The sequence below is a fragment of the Crotalus tigris genome, unplaced genomic scaffold, assembly GCF_016545835.1.
Source record: "Crotalus tigris isolate CLP2741 ecotype Arizona unplaced genomic scaffold, ASM1654583v1 scf7180000024401.5802323, whole genome shotgun sequence".
Classification (NCBI taxonomy): Eukaryota; Metazoa; Chordata; class Lepidosauria; order Squamata; family Viperidae; genus Crotalus; species Crotalus tigris.
This window is the reverse complement of record NW_024100569.1, coordinates 302065-320538: the sequence shown is the minus strand read 5'-3', so window position 1 is coordinate 320538 and position 18474 is coordinate 302065. Positions and strand designations below refer to the sequence as shown.

General features: G+C 37.2%; 1 protein-coding gene across 3 annotated transcripts in view; it reads right to left on the bottom strand.

Annotated features, from left to right (window-relative positions):
* Window positions 1-18474, bottom strand: part of PTPRC (protein tyrosine phosphatase receptor type C) — a 77761-nt gene that overhangs the window by 43499 nt on the left and 15788 nt on the right. For all 3 annotated transcript variants that reach the window (XM_039329645.1, XM_039329647.1, XM_039329646.1), the window contains one exon: window positions 2052-2096. In XM_039329645.1, coding sequence (XP_039185579.1) covers window positions 2052-2096 — 45 coding nt within the window. The remainder of the gene's footprint in view (window positions 1-2051; window positions 2097-18474) is intronic.

Sequence of the window (18474 nt, the reverse complement as noted above, 5' to 3'; positions counted from 1 at the left end):
CCTTAAATTTAGCAATATATTAAAGGCATTTTAACATTTAAATACAATTACATTTTAGAAGAATACAACGCTGATTTCCTGATAAAGTTTATTGTAGCCACAATGTGCATTTTTAGCACTTTTAACCCTTCTAATTCTATTATTATTATTATTATTATTATTATTATTATTATTATTATTATTATTATTAGTATTGAAAAACTTCCTGGAAGTTGCATAAGCATAACTTCACGGATCAGAAAGTCAGGGAAATCACTCCAAAAGGTAGTAAAAACAGTTAGAACATAATTAACCCAAGTAATATTTTTAGTATTTGCCCCTTGGAAAGAAACTGGTTAAACATACATCAGAGAGAAAGGACACTCACCATTCATTTACACTGTTAGCGTATGATCCAGCAATCACATTTCTGAGTGCAGTTTACAAAACCAGTAAAAGTATAAGACACAAACATAGAGCATATCCACACATTTAAGTTGCCCCTGTACTGTGCTCATGCAAGTTTGATTAAATCATTTTAAGAAAATCCTATCCAGATCAAAAGACTCTTACAATAGCTTGCAAGGTATTAATTTCAAATGATAAGCTACCACATCCTCCACTGGACAATCTCTCTGCTGCTATGCCTTGCTATTATTCTCTCCCTCCCAAAAACCCAATTGTGAATTATTTTCCCTTCTGTGGGTGGGTCTTCTGGGGCTCACATGCACACATACACAAACACACATACACACACACAAACAAATATCTACACTCTTGTGTATAGGTGTATGTGAGTGTGTATTTGTGTACACACTTATACACCAAGGCATCTGCAATGAACTATTTTAAATGGATAAGAACACTTGAGGCAATGGTGGGATTCAGCCAGTTCGCTCCACTTTGGCAGAACTGGTAGCTAATTTTTTGTTGCCCAGGCCCAGAATGGACTTCCAGAAGTGGCATCCACCCAGAGAACCCGTTGTTCACATATATGAATCCCACCACTGACTTGAGGTGACGTAAGATGGAAAAGTGTATTTCAGAGTCAGAGCAGAAAATCACACCTTGAAGTTTCTTTTATGAGTCAGAAATCCATAGAAGATGGCATTGTTCATTTTTTTCTTCCTGTTTTGGCAGTGGGACAACTGGGCAGGGTAGATGAGCTTAAATTAACAACCCCAGGGAAAACAAGGAAAGCCAAAATAAACCAATATTTCCAAAAAATGTAGACAGCTGAGTATAATGTTACTAACCATTAAAGGTTAGTAGCATTTTTTGTTCTTTTTACAACTCTGTCGTCCCGTGCATCAGGGTGGAGTCAGGGTGACTGAATGGAGCTGAGCGTTTACTGGCCAGATGTCCTTCCTGAAACCTACACAGAGTTCACAGCATATGTTTTCTCTTTGCGCCTTGATAGAGAAACATCTGCCTCTGCCTAGGATTGAACTCTCAGCCTCCTGAGGCGAGAGTCTTAACCTCTAGGCCACCGAGCTACTCAAAGGTTAGTTCCATTGACTAATGTAGTGAAATTGATTATATAAGGATAGACTGCAAACTCTCTTCTGTTTTTGGTCATTTTATATGGCAGATTGATTTCAAAGTTGTAATAATACATCTCCATCCTATTGCCCTCAATTCTTAACAGGGTTCTGCCCCTACAGATGTTGCTGATGAATACTGTATATTCCGGCGTATAAGATGACTTTTGAGAGCGTTGAAACAGCCTCGGGGGTCGTCTTATACGCCAAGTCGTCTTATACGCCAGAAATAAGGTAGTTTCTGGTGTATAAGACGACTTTCTAGGCATGCGACTCGGCGTCGATTGTCTTATACGCTGGAAATACCAGTAGTTTCCGGCATATAAGATGACTTTCTAGGCATGCGACTCGGCGTCAATCGTCTTGCAACTCGGCATCGATCATCTGGCGACCCGGCGTTGAACATGGGGGTCGTCTTATATGCCGGGTCGCCCTATACGCCGGAATATACGGTATCTGTTGTGGCATAAGATCATATCCCATGAAAAGCAAAGATTTCACAAAAACAAATTAAATACACATATTGCTTACCATTTGTGCCTGCTTTAATAGACGTTCCTGGTGGTGTTGATTGGCCTAAGAAGGAGGAAAACGGAGACATGAATACATTGTAGCATGAAAAAAAAAGTGGTCCAGATATCTTATGTCATGGTTCCGACTAATGAGTGGAGTGGAGGCCACAAATTAGTTAAGTGAGTTTTGCCCCCTTTTACAACCTTTCTTGCTGCATTTGTTAAGCGAACTACTGCCACTGTTAAATTTTGAATGCTCACCAATGGGCCTGCATTTATAGCCATTTGCAGTGCTCTGCAGTCACGTGACTGCGATTTAGTTTTGCCAGAAAATGGCATTTACTTCAAGTTACCAGCAAAAAGTGCCCCAAACCAAACAATGGTTCATTTAACAACCACCAAATTTGCTTAATAATCATTGCAAAAAAGATCATTAAAAACGGGTCTGGTTACGTGGGTTTATGACCATCATGATTTACAACTGAAATCGTAATTGAAGTCTTAAATAGGGGACCACTTGCATCTCATGATTTGCTTGATTGGATCACAATAAAACATAACTCCCAAGCTACAGTCCATGGTGACTGGGCTTGCGTTATATGTTAAACCCAAAACAAACAAACCAAATTATGATTTAGTATGAGGGATGTATGTCCAGCCCAATCAACTGCCCCCACACATACCACCAGATACAAAATAAAGTAGCCACATAGGAAGACAGAGGCAGAGAGAGAATATAGGTGATACATTTGTGTCTAATGTACGTATGTCCACACGTGTATATAAGTAAGATTTATATACTATTTGTGATGGGATAGAAAGTTTATTTGTGATGGGATAGAAAGTTTATTAATACATATATACCATTCAGCTATGAAAGGTACAGTGACTGGAGGACAATGATTATTCTTTTTGCTATTTTTGCTCATCCTTGAGTTTTTAAAAAGCATTTAACAAGAAATCAGTAGATGGCACCATAACATAACAAACTCCAACAAACTCTAACAAAACTCTATGTGGTAGAAATCTGTTTCACTGTAAGAAAGTAGCCATGAGCCACTCTGTCAATTGATGAGACTTGTTTTTAAAAGACCAAGATGTAAAAACCCTATGGCTGTGATCATATCTAGCTGGTAATTTTTATTTTACATAGTCCACAGGAGTTTAGAGAAGTGTATATGATTTGAACTTCAACATGAATATGATATTTGTAAGGAAAACATTGCTAACTTTTGGCATGTTTTTGATTAAAAAAAACTGTTTTACTGATATTAGATCATTTTAGGGCTTCCCTTTTTTTAAAAAAATCAAGTTTAATTTTTTTTTAAAGACTTGGGCTACAAAGCTCCAGGTCCAACAACAAAGGTTTGCTACCCCCAGAGGCCAGAAAGTAACCTTTCTGCAGTTCAGAGAAGCAATTCTTCCAAAATCGGAAGGTGTTTCAAACTTTTGAAATGTATATAAAATAAATTTCAAGGAAGAAGGGGGGGAGAAGGATTGTTACTGATGTATCTCATACTATATGATGGTATGTGCCTGTATGTCAGACAGCAAGCATGCATGCAGAATGCTAATACACTGATAATAGTCTATTCAGGCAGCCCAGCATTGTGGAAGATGATTAAACTGAGTTTCCAACAATCAAATCTATTATAAAATGAGCATCTTTTGCAAGCTTACTGAGAAGCAAATCCTTCTCTGATTACATCCAAATGAGTCTATACAGTACAACAGCTATTCCCAGTCGGATGCCTTAGACATCCATACTGAAGTTATACATATCTGTGTCAACCTTAATGGGCAGATCAGACAGGAAACATGAGCTAATTCTACTTTATTGTAAAGCTACAGTAACAGAATCTTACAGTACAACTGTCCCTCCATCTCTTTTACAGTCTGGGAAGCTAAAGAGGGTCTCTTCTGAGCCTCTTGTTCTGTCCAGAATCCAGCTGGAGGCTATGCTGTGTCTTACCTGGTCACTCCTCAGGCAGTTTTTCTTGGCCCATTCACCCGAGATCTTTTTCACCTATCATTACAATATCTGAAAGGAAATGGATGGAAGCTGGAAAGAGCTGATAAAAAGAACTCAGCTAAACATTAACTATGTTGTTGTTACATTTTGCTTTAAAAGAAGACTGTGATCAATGGTTGATCTTGCACAAGCCATTGTCAATCAAATGAATGTAGCAACTGGAGAGAAAACATTGGGTGACATGTCATGGAATGGTCCAGGGAACACAAGCAGTGTTCTTACGTCACAAGGAGACAAAAATATGTTTGGCTTTGTCAGGAGAATCTATGAATATTGCAACTGCTTTGCAAATATTGGCTTATAACATACATTGCTAGCAAGCTCTTTCAACCTGCACAGTTCCCCAATTAACCTCCTAAGTGCAGTTGACGTTAAGAAGCCCGAAAATTCTTAAAGGCTCTTCTGATGAGCACCCACCACCAGCAGAAGCTATAAAAGAAAGGCCATGTGGAAACTGTAACAGAGATATGTTGAAAATAAAAACAGCTTTGCTAAACATTGAGTGCGAGATCAGGTTTTGTTGAGCGGAAGCCAGATATAATCTGAATTCTAACTCAAACAACAGACCACACCTGGCCTACAATGACATGAGTTCAAGCATAATTATCTAAGAAGCAATGTCTTTTTCTATACTTTCTCCATCTGCAAAATAATCCAGTTTTCCTCCTTCTTGCTCCATTATTTTAACATGGATATATTACATCAGAGGTGCCCAACCTTTCCAGGTTGGCGGCCCAGGTTGGCAGCCCAGAGGGAAAGGAATGGGCAGGCATGGGGCTGCCAATTTGGAAAGGGGCAGGCATGGGGCTGTGCGATGCAAACAGGGGTGCACACACGAAGCTGGGGGTGGGGCTAGTACCCAGGCAACACTGGGAGCGGGCCTAGCGCCTGTGGAATGCTTGGGGTGGGCCTAGCGCCCACATGACACTCGGGCAGGCCTAGCACCCACATGATGCTCTGGGTGGGCCTAGCACCCATGCAATGCTCAGGGCTGTACTAGTGCAAGGGGGAAGTGCATGCACACACATGTGCACACTAGCCAGCCATTCACGTGGCCCAGTGGCCAAGAGGCCATGGCCCGGTAGTGGGCCATGGCCCAGAGGTTGGGGAACCTCTGTGTTATATTATTTTAACATATAGGGCATGGTTAAAAAGTCAAGAAGGCAGGCAGTATTTCATGATTCAGGCTCTGCCTTTTTTTTTTAATGTGACACACTACCACAGAAGCAATAGACAGTACCCTCACAGCCTCCATCTTGCCTTTTTTGACTATATCCTGGAAACTTCTGAAAATGGAAAAGAATATCTTAGCAGTGATCAGATTGCTAGAGTATCTAACTTGGAACTACATACTTCACCAGCATCATCCTTTAGCTTACTGTATATAATTGTATGGATAAGTTTGGATTTTAATTGAGACAAATAAAACCATTTCAAGTTATTAATAGAATGACCGTAAATATAAAAACATGTAATAATGTCTTCACTAAAATATTAATATATTTTTAAAAACCTGTTTAGATATTTCTGCAAAGTTTGTCAGGAATGAAACTCATTAGACGACATCAATGGTTGAAATCAGCCTTCTTTAATTAACTGAGAGAAACTGCCCAACCTAAAACTATATGGCAAGATAAAAATAATTCTGATCTAAAGAATTGAAAGTTGAAGTCACTCATGACTAGGGATGGACAACCCAGCCTATTTCAGTTTCACCAAGGCTAAGTTTTTTTCAATCTTAAGTTTGGTTCAGCTTGTTTCAAGCTGCTTTTCTTTCTTCCAACGTAAATGCAAACATGATTTTGTATGCTTCTGATGCAATTTTACAAATGTGCATATTTTCTAAGCCATGAAATTAAGCTATAATTAAACCCTTTGCTATAATGTCTTGTAGACATTCTTCCGTAAAATAGATACTTTAGGTCCATTATTGCATCTTAAGAAGTAACAACACAAAATCCAGAAAATTCAGATTTGAGCATATCACTCTACTCCTGTTCAGGTTATCATTTCGGAAATAAAAAGGAGGCCAATTTGCCTCCTGAAATGAAAATACAATTAATTTCTAATCCTTAGTTGGAATTCACTGTGTGCTTTCAAGTTCCTCTTTATCTGATCTTCAACTAACTAATTTAGAACAAATACAGCAAACAGGATAGCTGCAGCAAATGAGTCCTTAGTTACACATGTGTGGTTTCGCTATGCGTATTTCTGTTTTTCTTTTTCAGAAGTCTGTATAAAAGGAAGAGGATGTGCAGCACATTGTGGTTTTAGAACATAAGCTCGTCTAAGTGGCGAAACAGTTTCCATAGCAGCAACAGGCTCAGAGTCTCAGCCCACTCTAAGTGCTAAACCACAACTTCTCCAGTGCAGTTGTCAAGTTTCCTGATTCTGACTCTTTGCTACAACTGGGCCTTTCTAATGATGCTCATAAATTGTGTATACTGTAGTTGTACTAAAGATAGAGTCCCTTTTCAGACTGAAATGGATGGGGAAGACAGAGGGAGGGAGGGAGGGAGGGAGGGAGGGAGGGAGGAAGGAAAGAAAGAAAGAAAGAAAGAAAGAAAGAAAGAAAGAAAGAAAGAAAGAAAGAAAGAAAGAAAGAAAGAAAGAAAAGAAAGACCCTGCAGATGGGTCCCGGAAAATAAGAGTCAGTCAATACAATTTGCCCATGAGAATGTTGAAAGGAATTGTTTATGGAGGCTGAAGGCTGAATGGTAAGGGAGGAAGTCCTTCTTCTAACGTACATCTTGAAATACACAATAAGCATAACCGACTCCAGATAGTTAAATTGGACATCTAGTTACGCAGCCACTGCTATACCTCTGTAGAAGTTTGCATATTACCATATGGATTGTGTGTTTATTTCTCTTTATGTTCTCACCATACACGAAATAAATAAATAATAGCTCCCAAGGATCTCCTCTATTGTTCTTTCACCACAGTGTGTTCCCTGATTCAAAGAGGAACAATTCATAATGAGACCCAATAAACAACTTCTGCTGTGTGCCTTCCTTGTTGGAAATTGAACGATCCAATTTTATATATCTAAAATGCATGTAGAAAGATTTGCTGCAAGGGAAGCTGATCTCAGGGAAGGAAATCCAGAACAGTACATCACTCAGAGGCACGAAAGAAGACTCCTAAATGAATTTACATATTGTAGGATTAGAAATATTTCACTGCAGAAATGTATGACATACTGTATCAGTAATATTTTCGTAATATATATCTGAACATACAGCTACCAAATTACTTGCTTAAGACCCGAAACTAACCTAGAAACCTAGTTTGGAAAATAAAGAACAGAAGGAAGAATGGAGGGAAATATTGATAGGGGAAGAATGGAGAAAATAAAAATAAAGCGGGAGCAGATGGATCATTTGATTCACATATAAATCATATTTAATCATAATACAAAATACAGTATAATGCAGAATAATAGACAAACATACAGTATCTTGGGCGGTGTATTGCACCAAATGGGTATAAGGGAAAAACGCACATGGAAAAATAGGAACTTTTGCTTGGCTTTAAAAAAAAAAAAGACTTATCTATGTAAAAGCACAATGAATCATAAAAATAGAAAATAGGGAAGCTGGGAAAAAAATGCAATCAAAGAAGTCCTTTCCTATGAGAAAGAAAGGCCATGGGATTCTCAGCTACAATTTATTTGACCAGATATGTACTGATTAAAATATTAGAGTGCTGGAAGAGAATCAGTCTAGGTTCACCATGACCTTTTTGTAAGTGTCTTGATGGCAGACCGAAATACAATGACATTAATCTAAAGCAATGAATAAACTTGCATTCTATTCTACTTTCAAATGTCATCAATGCATTAACACACAAATGGCCAATCCAACAACACAAAAAAATAATGGAACTCTTCTCTCTTTTTGCTGTCTTTTGGCTGTTCCAGAAATCTATAACAGAGGAAAGCCTTAAGAACTCATGACCACTTTGGACATTTTTTCACAAACAGCATGTATTTCCCAGAGTATATGTCCAGTATTTAGAGTTTGGTTGTGAGCACCATAGCATTGCTGGTGTCCTCAAGCAGTACATAGGCCATATAAAATTATGTGTATAATTTTGATAAAGTATTGATAAGACCATGTACAAAATAGCAAAATTTTAAAATTCGAGAATGACATTTCAAAGTTCAGTGACAGGACCTCATAGGATCATGGCAAGCCTACATAAAATATCATGTTAGATAACAAATTGCACCCAATTTTGCTAAACCTGTGAGATTTCCGCCACTAAAAAGAATACGTTATTTGAGGGTTACCCACTACATACAAAATTGCATAATTGTCCCTGAAGCTAGAAAAGGTTATTAGTTACTGACATAGTGCATGTCCACATTGAACTATAACTACCACACATGAAGCTGTATTTGATTGGAGGCTACAACCGGTGCATAAATTAGTTCCAGGTATAGGTAAGCATAGAGCAGTAATGGGATATATTTCCTTATTATGGTATGCTAAGACCTGATTATTCCAGTATTTGAGGGGCTGCCACAAAGAAGAGGGGGTCACATTATTCACCAACGTACCAGAGGGCAGGACAAGAAACAATGGTTGGAACCTGATCAAAGAGAGAAGCAACCTGCAATTAAGGAGAAACTTTCTGACAGTGAGGACAATTAACCAGTGGAATAGCTTGCCCGCAGAAATCGTGGGTGCTCCATCGCTGGAGATTTTTAAAAAGAGGCTAGACAGTCACTTGTCTGAGATGGTATAGGTTCTCCTGCTTGAGCAGGGGGCTGGACTAAAAGACCTCCTAGGTCCCTTCCAGCTCTATTCTATTCTATTTTAGTCTATTTAATTTTGGGCTTGTTTTCATTCAAAGTACTGTGCTGAATCATAAATAAGTCTTAATGAAATATAAGATTTCTCAGTGCATTTTGTTTAAGACTTCAATCAAAGGCATCTGAAGCCATTTTAAAGAATTCAGGTTCATTTCTTCAGGATAAATTCCCTTGACTGGAATTTTAAAATGTAGGATATGGTCCATTGGAAAACTTTTAAAGTGGAAATCAAGCCCGTATCCAAATGACCCTTAACCTAATTTCAATACATTTATGGACATTCTTCTCATTATGAGTTAATTAAATTCCTTCCACCGGTAAGCTGTAGGATATTAAAGTGAGCTGTTAGGGAATGAAAATGGTCAACCAGGGAAAAAAAATTAAGTGCCCTGTGACTTCTTATGTTGCTATAATATATCTCCTATTCAGGGAGAGGACTCAGCTGGGGAGGAGAATTTAAGATTAAAGGATGTAGGATGTGCTTTTGAATATCCGCATACTCTACTCCCTGGCAGTAATGAGTTCTCATATTTCTCAGAATTATTAAGAAGGCCCCAAATGGATATCTAATATTGTCAGTAATGAATGACAATCTCTTCCAGTTATTCTTTAAAAAAAATAGGTCCTGGCTTTGAGGATAGATAGACTAAGCAGCTGAAATGATTACCACATTCACTTAATGCTTCTGGGAACTGCCATGGACAGCATCTTTCTAAGAATATAACACTATGTAGTAACCCAGGATTTTTATAGGAAACTGGTAGGGTCATGCCCTAGTTTCATCTAGGCCAGAGAATGGGCTTTCTGGGCAATAGATTGGTCTTCTTTTCATAGGAAAGCAGAAGTTACAAGGGTAGCTTTGCATAGGACATTCTCCACTTGATAGATGCCTTGATACTTTTGATGGCAAGACATTACTCAAGCTTACACAACAAGTAGTCTGAAGTTGTGCCCTCTGACACCATTTAGACAAAACAGAGAAAGGTGTAAACATTCTCGTCTTCTATTTTGGAGAACCTGGTGACGTCAAAGGAGAAATTACAAGGTTCTTTTTCAGAATGAAAATGATTGGGGTCTTGAAGAGCAGTCATGGTGCATATTCCCATGTGGTCTGTTAAGATATGGCTCATGCTTTTCACCTGCCATGACCCCAATTCCTTATTATAGTACCTACAATCCCACTGCCTGATATAAATCTAGCACCTGCTCTTTCAAATACACACAAAACACATGCTCATGGAATGATCATTTCTGTATACAGTCCCAAGTTAGCTGAAAGCAGTAGATTATTGGCCCTTGAAATTAGTTATATAGCCACAAACACTACATATTGATCTTCAAGCATTTGTGTATTTAAAAGGGATAAATCCCTAACTGGGATTTTATTTTGATTGGCATTCAAAAAAATTTCTGCTTACAGAGATATATCCAGGAGCTGAAGGAGAGAAGTAACACATATATCTGACATACACACAGAAAGATAAACTGGGTTTCAATAATATTAAAGATCATAAGCAAATTCTTCACACAATTTTGATTAGTATAGTCATGGACAACTTTTATTGATAGTGAGCAGGTTCTTACAATCTTTTAATTAAAATAATTATATAGAAGGCTATATGAATGTTGAGAAGTGCAATGGATGGAAACTAATCAAGGAGAGAAGCAACCTAGAACTAAGGAGAAACTTCCTGAAACCTCCTGACAGTTAGAACAATTAACCAGTGGAACAATCTGCCTCCAGAAGCGGTGAATGCTCCAACACTGGAAGTTTTTAAAAAGAGACTGGACAGCTATTTGTCTAAAATGGTATAGGGTTTCCTGCCTGAGCAGGGGGTTGGACTAGATGATCACCAGGTCCCTTCGAACTTTATTATTATTATTATTATTAACTATGAACTTTTTCCAAATGTTTGCAATATTTTGATGGCACTAGAAATGGTAGCAGATGAAACCAGTTTCACTAATATCAGTCTCTTTATAAACTTGTTATACATTTTAATTGTAAAATTTCCAAGAACACCTAAACTAGACCTAAACTATTGTTAGTAGTATAGTCATTGCAGGGATGAACAGACATTTTACATGATTCTTCTGTCTCTGTCACCATTCTTCTGGCAATGCAGGTATTCAAAATCCCATTCCAATGAATGTAGGTGTTTGGGGATGTCATCAATTGCCTCAAATATCAATTGCATCCATTTTACAACAGATGTCCTGAGAACTATACCCTCGCTATCAGCATTGCATTTAATACTCATAGTTCCACCTGGAACCTCCTTTAGAAGAAGAAACTTAAGAAACTTTTTTAAAAAAAAAATCACCATAAAATTTTGGTAAGCTCATGAGAGTTTTTTTTTTCCAAAAAAATGCTTTTAAGCTCCTTCAGTCACAATCCAAAGGGCACACAACCATATCTTTGAAAAATTTCTACCCAAACCAAATCAATAAACACCATCTTGATAAACAATACAGTATTAGTAAAACAATATCATAGTAACAGTTGTGTAACCAATCCAGCATCATATTCCATATTTAAATTAATGGTGCCATTGCCCATCAGTGGTCTGACTACTCTACTTACCATCTAGTAAAATCTGGGACAACCAGGTTTTCAGCAGCTTTTGAAATGTCTTGTGAGTGGTCTCACCAATGAACATGTCTTGTGGTACTCTAGTAATAGTGGCTACCTCAGTGCCATTCAGAGGGTTGGTTGTCTTTATGGGAACTACTATTGTTGCTTGATTTCTTTAGTGAAGACTTCTGTGCTAAAGTGTGCAATTAGAAGCAATGGCAAAAGAATATACTTTCTAAGTTAATGTTTGTATGGGGTTGACTACCCTAGATATGATGCAGAACTCAATCAGTGCCATGAGCACTGAGAATTGATTTTGTTTATGTAGATCAGGGGTGTCAAACTGCCAGCCTGGGGGCTGGATGCACCCACCCCATTGCCGGGAATGGCAAAAAAGTTGTGATAGTCACAATATGTCATATATGATGTTGTGAGTTTGACACCCCTGATGTAGATCATTCTTCCTGATAGGACACTTTCTCTACCTGTCTAACTTCAATATTGGCCAGTGTTATGATTCAGTGCTACCTACAAATTTTGAAAATATAAAATTACTCTCCCCCCCTCAAAATTCCTTGTCAGCACAACTTGAGGCATTATAGATTTTTGTCAAAAATGGCTATATTTATTTGGAGAAGATGGATTGATTATATTCAGAAGAAGTATGAAACTGAAAAGTATTACCTTGCTTTTGAGTAGATTTTAGATAATTATTAATAGTATTAATTGTATTATTATTTTTGTTTTAATTTGTTAATATTTGTTTTGAGAAGGAGTTAAAGTGTGTTATGGTTTTGATTGATAGTTTAGTTGGTTTATGTTAGCTAGATTATGTTTGTTTATTTGTTACCCTGTAATCAGCTCTGGGAAGTGGGGGAGAGGGGGAGGGGATGGGGGGGTTTATATTGTAATTTGTAAAACTTTTAATTAAAAAATGGCTATATTTCGTTTCTGCTACCTGCATTCCTCTCTTATATTTTAGACCCACCTTTTTATAAACTTATAAGTTAATGTTAATTTTTGTGTTTTGTTTCAGTTTTGCAAATAATGGGCACTGAATATTTTTCCAGATTTTTTTAAATATTTTTTAAATGTAAGAGTTATCCTTAAAATATATAGTCATGATGAAGGCTATGCTATCATTCTAATTGTTATTAAGATCTTACAGTAAAACCTTAAACTGCCTAACTCAGATATAAGCGACACTGAACTCAATTTTGTCGGAGTATATATAGTATTTGAGTCTTACTTTTATAAAACTGGGCATGATCCAGCAAAATGAAAGCATTTTTTTTTATTTCAGTAAGAACTATAAACCTGGCTATAACTTTCTCATTCAAATTAAAACAATTAGCAGGATTGACTCATTTGTCTCCAAAATGTAATGTTTATAGCCACAACGGTCTTTTTTTAAAAAAATAAAAATCAACGTTTAAATTTATTGTAGTTACATGTGCCATTGTACCTTTTTATAAAAATGCTGCTAAAACAATTACCGGTAATAAGAAGAAAACACTTGGGCTGGCTATCCCTTTCACTTAAATGTTTATTTCATTCATTTTCTACCACACCTTTAATTTGTGCCATACTGAGAAAAAGTGGCAGGCAAAGGAAAATGAAAGAGATAGTGTGTGGTTTTAGTTTAATATGTTGAAGTGCAAAATCCTGAGCGAAGCTGAGGCTTTGAAAATCTGCCACTGACTTTTAAAAGTCTCTGTTCCAGGCCTCAAATAAAGCCTTTGGGCGATTGCTGAGAAAACCTGTGATTACATGCTCCAGTGACTTTCTTTCCAGCCCTTCTTCCATTCTCTGATAAACATGAGCCAGAGGATTCAGCAGAACTGTAAATATCTTTTCTGGGCTTGACAACAAGGTGTTTCTAAGGTGGCATTTCAGATATTCCCAGTGAGGCACACAGAGAAAATGTGAGAGAGCAAACTATCAGAAGGAAAGGACATCAGTGTTATTAGTTTCATCAACAAAGCAAACCCATTGTGCCTCCACAATGATAAATGTTTGATGGTAGATTTGTATGTAATATCATCAGTAGGCTGTCTGAAAATAAAACTTCCAAACGTGCTGTTGTAAAAACGAGAGGACTGTACAGATTTCAGCTACAACATTGTACAGTAGTATTTGTCTGCCTGACCTGGTACAAGGTTGTGTTTTGTTTTGTTTTTAAAAGGTACCAGTCCTTTTCCTAAATTACTTCATTGGCTTGCAAAGCAGTTCTATAGAGTCTGGGCTGTACAATGCATCTTTCTTGGTTCAATTCCTATAACAAAGTGACACTAAGTAGCATAGGGAGATCCAATGAGGAAGTAGATTCCTTATAGCTAAAGTCATATGCTGACATAGCAATCCACAGGATACAATGGCTCTGACTCAGGAAATGATAAGTGTCTTGCTTTTCCTGTTGGCCCAGCATATAAAAAATTGAAGATGAAGTTCTGGTTTTGGGGTCTGAGAACATAAATGCAAACTTCAACAAGAGGAAAGAAATGTAAACAGAATTGAGACAGTGACGACAAACATCCTGAGAAACCAATAAGAAACACTGAGAACTGAGCCTTATTGGGAAAACTATAAGTCAACAAAAGACAGAAAGCTTTAAGGCTAAACAACTTGGTATATTTTAGGTTACCTTTTAAACCTGTTTAACCAAATTATCAAGGTAATTTTAGAATGAATTTAGAGAAGTACTCCATAGTAAGCAAAAGTTGAATATTCGAATATTCAAAAGCGAGGTGGCGCAGTGGTTAGAATGCAGTACTGCAGCTACTACTGCTGTTTGCTGGCTGCCAGCAGTTCGAATCTCACTGGCTCAAGGTTGACTCAGCCTTCCATCCTTCTGAAGTTGGTAAAATGAGGACCCAGATTGTTGGGGCAATATGCTCATTCTGTAAACCGCTTAGAGAGGGCTGTAAAGTACTGTGAAGCAGTATATAAGTCTAAGTGCTATTGCTAAGTGCTATTCTGCATGTTAATTCCATTATTAATTAATAAAAGGATTAATGGTATAGGATGTAATCTTGTTTCATTTACAATCCAATTGCTTTTGATAGGAGAATAGAGCAAGTTTTGCTTTCTTGTTTGTACGTCACCCAGAATCACCTTGTGATTCTATAAATACAATAAATATCAGTAGACCTTCCAAATGCAGTACAGTACCTATAATGACATATCACAATTATGTCATGAGATAAAAGTCATCAATTAGATCAATTTGTCCATTGTTTGTGAAGTCCAATATGAAGTTTGTGAAGTTTCTTTGAAAGTCCAAACAAAAATTTTGTCCATTGCATCTTAATTTAGTCAAATGGAGGCCTGTAAAATTCATGCTTTACTATATATTTCCTTCTTTTCTTCTTTTCTTCTTTTGTTCTTTCCTCCCTCCCTCCCTGACAATGGAACAGAAAGTATTCCAAAGGAATTCAGTTGATCACAAATCATCTTTTAATGGACAGTCTTAACAGAAAACATGAGCAAGGTAAGCAGAAATAAACTTTAGATCTCAAACTGTTTGGTCTGACAAGTTCTGTTCTTGTTTTTCATAAGGATCAATGCTTGGGTATGATTTCTTAGCTCCTCCCAAAAATACTTTCAACATTGATTCACCTGACTGTTGGTCACAACAGCATTTGCAGATGAGAGAGAGAAAAATAAGGAAAATATTTCCTTTATGAGAAAAAAAAATATAGAGAAGGGCTTGGTAATTATTTCAGTATCAGACAATTCACATAGCTTGTTCAGCCCTCTTCAGTAAGGGCATGATAAATGTTGAAGTACTTTGCTGGAACTATGAGGGAGAGATTCTAGTCAAGTGTAGTGTGGAACACAATGAGAGAAATAATTCTCCTCTTCCTGTACAACAATGAAGAAATGATTTTTTTCCCGGCATTTGGCCACCCCGTTAGCAGTGCATATGTAAATATGGCTTTTTGCCTTTCATTAGTTTATTTCCTGGCACACGCTTGATGTATTGAACAACTGACTGGTGCCGGATGTGGCTATGTTAATTTTATCTTCAGCATGCAGAGTCTTTTTAGTTTGCAATGAGAGCTAGCACCTGTTTCAGCTCCTATTCTTTCAGAAGCAACCTTTTCATTTCCAAGATCAGATTCTTGTAAATGAAGAAGTGAATGAGCACTAATGGCAAAAGCAACATTGCAGAAGCTCATGGGGGAAAGTAGATAAGGATTCTCATCCACTTTAAGAAATTGCAATAACATTACTGGGTGTGAAGTCTTTGAACATTACATGCAGAAGGGAAATCAACATCTTTTATCATTGCCCCATCAGCAGTTTGGGAGAACTAACTAAACAACTTGACACAAAGTTGGATCCTTGTTGGCTCTTTTACATGATTCCTTCCAATAGTTTTCCAATCTAGTGTCCTTTATTTGTTGATATAGAGAATTGCATTGTAAGTCTTCCATGTGGCAGTGACTCGGAAAGGCTGACTTATGGCTGAAAATCTTGCAAAATAAAGCTTAGTGTTCTTAGTGGACATTAGGGTATCAGGTACAGCATGTCAAGCTTGTAAGGTCACAGCCCCGAACACAATTTTGTCTTGCACGTATTGCTTTCTTGAAAATTAACTTGATTTATTTGGTTTTTCACTTAAATTCACTTATTATCTTTATATTCTAAATATGAAACAATTCATACCACATGGATTCTAGAATGTTTCCACGTACATCAATAACCTTGATATATAAATGTAATAAATATTAGAGTGTTCTACCTGAATTTTCTTGAAATCACAAAGGTCTATTTGTCTGATGTTGTATCCACATTCTTCAAATGCCCAACCCAGAAAAAAAGTCCTCCTAACCATTCAAACTTTTAAAAAACACATACAAAAACAGAAAATCTGATCTGCAAGAAATTAATCAGATATCACTTAATGTTCTAAAATGTATGATAAAAACAGGCATGCGAACTCATTAAATAAGTTGAGAGTTTTGGGGAAAGAAAATTGGATATAAATGTAGGGAAGTCTGCAATTATTGCTACAAGATGATTCTGAAATATAGAACTGTCAAAGTCTCAGACCTTTGGGAGCTTCTATATGTACTGTAGACATGTTAACTATTTAAAAAATCTACATAAGGATGCAATTCAAAATGTCAGTGGGAATTATATGTATGAAGGTCCCCAAAATCATCTAGAAACTTTGCATGGAGAGAACTGTTATCAGTTAACAAGTAATGTGGTACGCAAATGAGGAAAAACAGCAAGTAAAAACAAAACTTGAATAACAATAAGTATTGCTGTTCGTGTTCCTGGAAATTACTTTCTTATACTGAAACTATATGGGGGAGATGTTCCTAGCAAAACCTTTGGAACTATTATGGCAGAAGCCTACCTGAATCCACCCTCAAGGTTAAGCTATGCCTTACATTAAACTGTTTTCTATATAATGTATGTTTTAGATTTAGATAGGCGGACCTGTCAGAGTTGTCAAGAGGGTGTTCTAGGTCGGGTATTGTCTGACCTGAAGACTTGGGAAAGTATCTACATCAGATTGCTAAAACAGCTTTAAGATGTGTGAACTTCAACTCCCAGAATTCCTCAGTCATCATAAAATGGTCAAGGTTAAGAAACATTGTCCTAGAGTGATTTTAGACTCAAATAGCAGGCCAGCAGAATACTAGAGAAAAAGATGCATGCAAACAGATGCACGTATTATGTATACAGAGGTGCAGATCATGGAACCGCAAACCATGCAGCTCAGTGCGCAGTGAATCCAGCCTGAAGCAGGCAAACACAGATAATTTATCATTCTGAAAGAGATTTATCCTTTAAATTATGTTTGTCATATAATAACCTGGTACAGCTTTTCAGGATAGCAGGTCAGAAAGTTGTGCATCAGAGCTTAGCAGCAATTTTCCATCCCTCTCAGTCTACTGCCCAAAGCAATGGTTTCATTGCAACTAATGGCGGGATCAGCATGGGTTGTTCCCCATGCTGCACAGTCAAGATGCATAGCCTAGCTTTTTCCCTAGCATATGAGGATTGGAGTTTGGCTTGCATCTTTGCTCTTCGTACTCAGTCTAAGAATCTCTCCTAAGTGTCTGGTTGATACTGGTTCCTGTAATTGGTGTAGGTTAGTTTCACATCCCTATGGGCAATCTGCAGCAAGTTGCCATTTCATATTTAAAAGAGAGCATGCTGTGTTTGAAAGAAATCTAGAGCTGCGGAAGGGAGGGGCTTTTCACAGAGGGCAAAGAGACCATGTAGCTTGGAATCTTTGGTATGCAGGAAGAGGGCCATAGTGGATCCTTCCTAGTAGTTCACAGGGTATACCTAATACTTATGCAGGTAGGTGCTTTAGTCTGGCAAGATATCTGTCTATAGGCAAACAACAATAAAAAAAATTACTATGAAGTAATTCCTTATGTCATTCTTGGTCTCTTGGATTTGATATATGCTATTGTTGAATCATATGGCAACAGGCCTGCCTCAAAGGACTGATAATGAACTATATACATGCATTTAGTTTTCTTTTCATTACACACATTCAACAGAAATACATGCCTGTTGCTTGCTGCTTACTCTTCTTTTACTGTCTTTTCTGATTTTACTACCACGTGTAGCTACTAGTCACCCCAAAGTCAAGTGTTGAAAAACTTTTTTTTCATTCCTTACTTTTTCTGTTAAAGCAAGATTAACAGTTTCAACAGATGCCCTTTGACTTTGTTGACTTAAGTCCAGAAAGGTTCACTGAAAAAAAAATTTGAACTAAATTGTAGAGTAAGCAATAAATCCATGAAACATTCCTACTGATGCCTCATAGTATAGTATAGTAAAACTGAACAAGAGAAAATATTATGTCCAAATTGGCTGAGCTCTTAGGATTTCTGGCTTCTCAGAATTACAATGTCAGACTTACTACTTTGGAGACAATGAACATGCTTGATCTTATGTTCCCTTATAGTATCACTTTCTATTCTCTCACTAACCATGGCTAATGAACACTTTAAATGGAAGGTTGATTGGTTAAAGCTGTA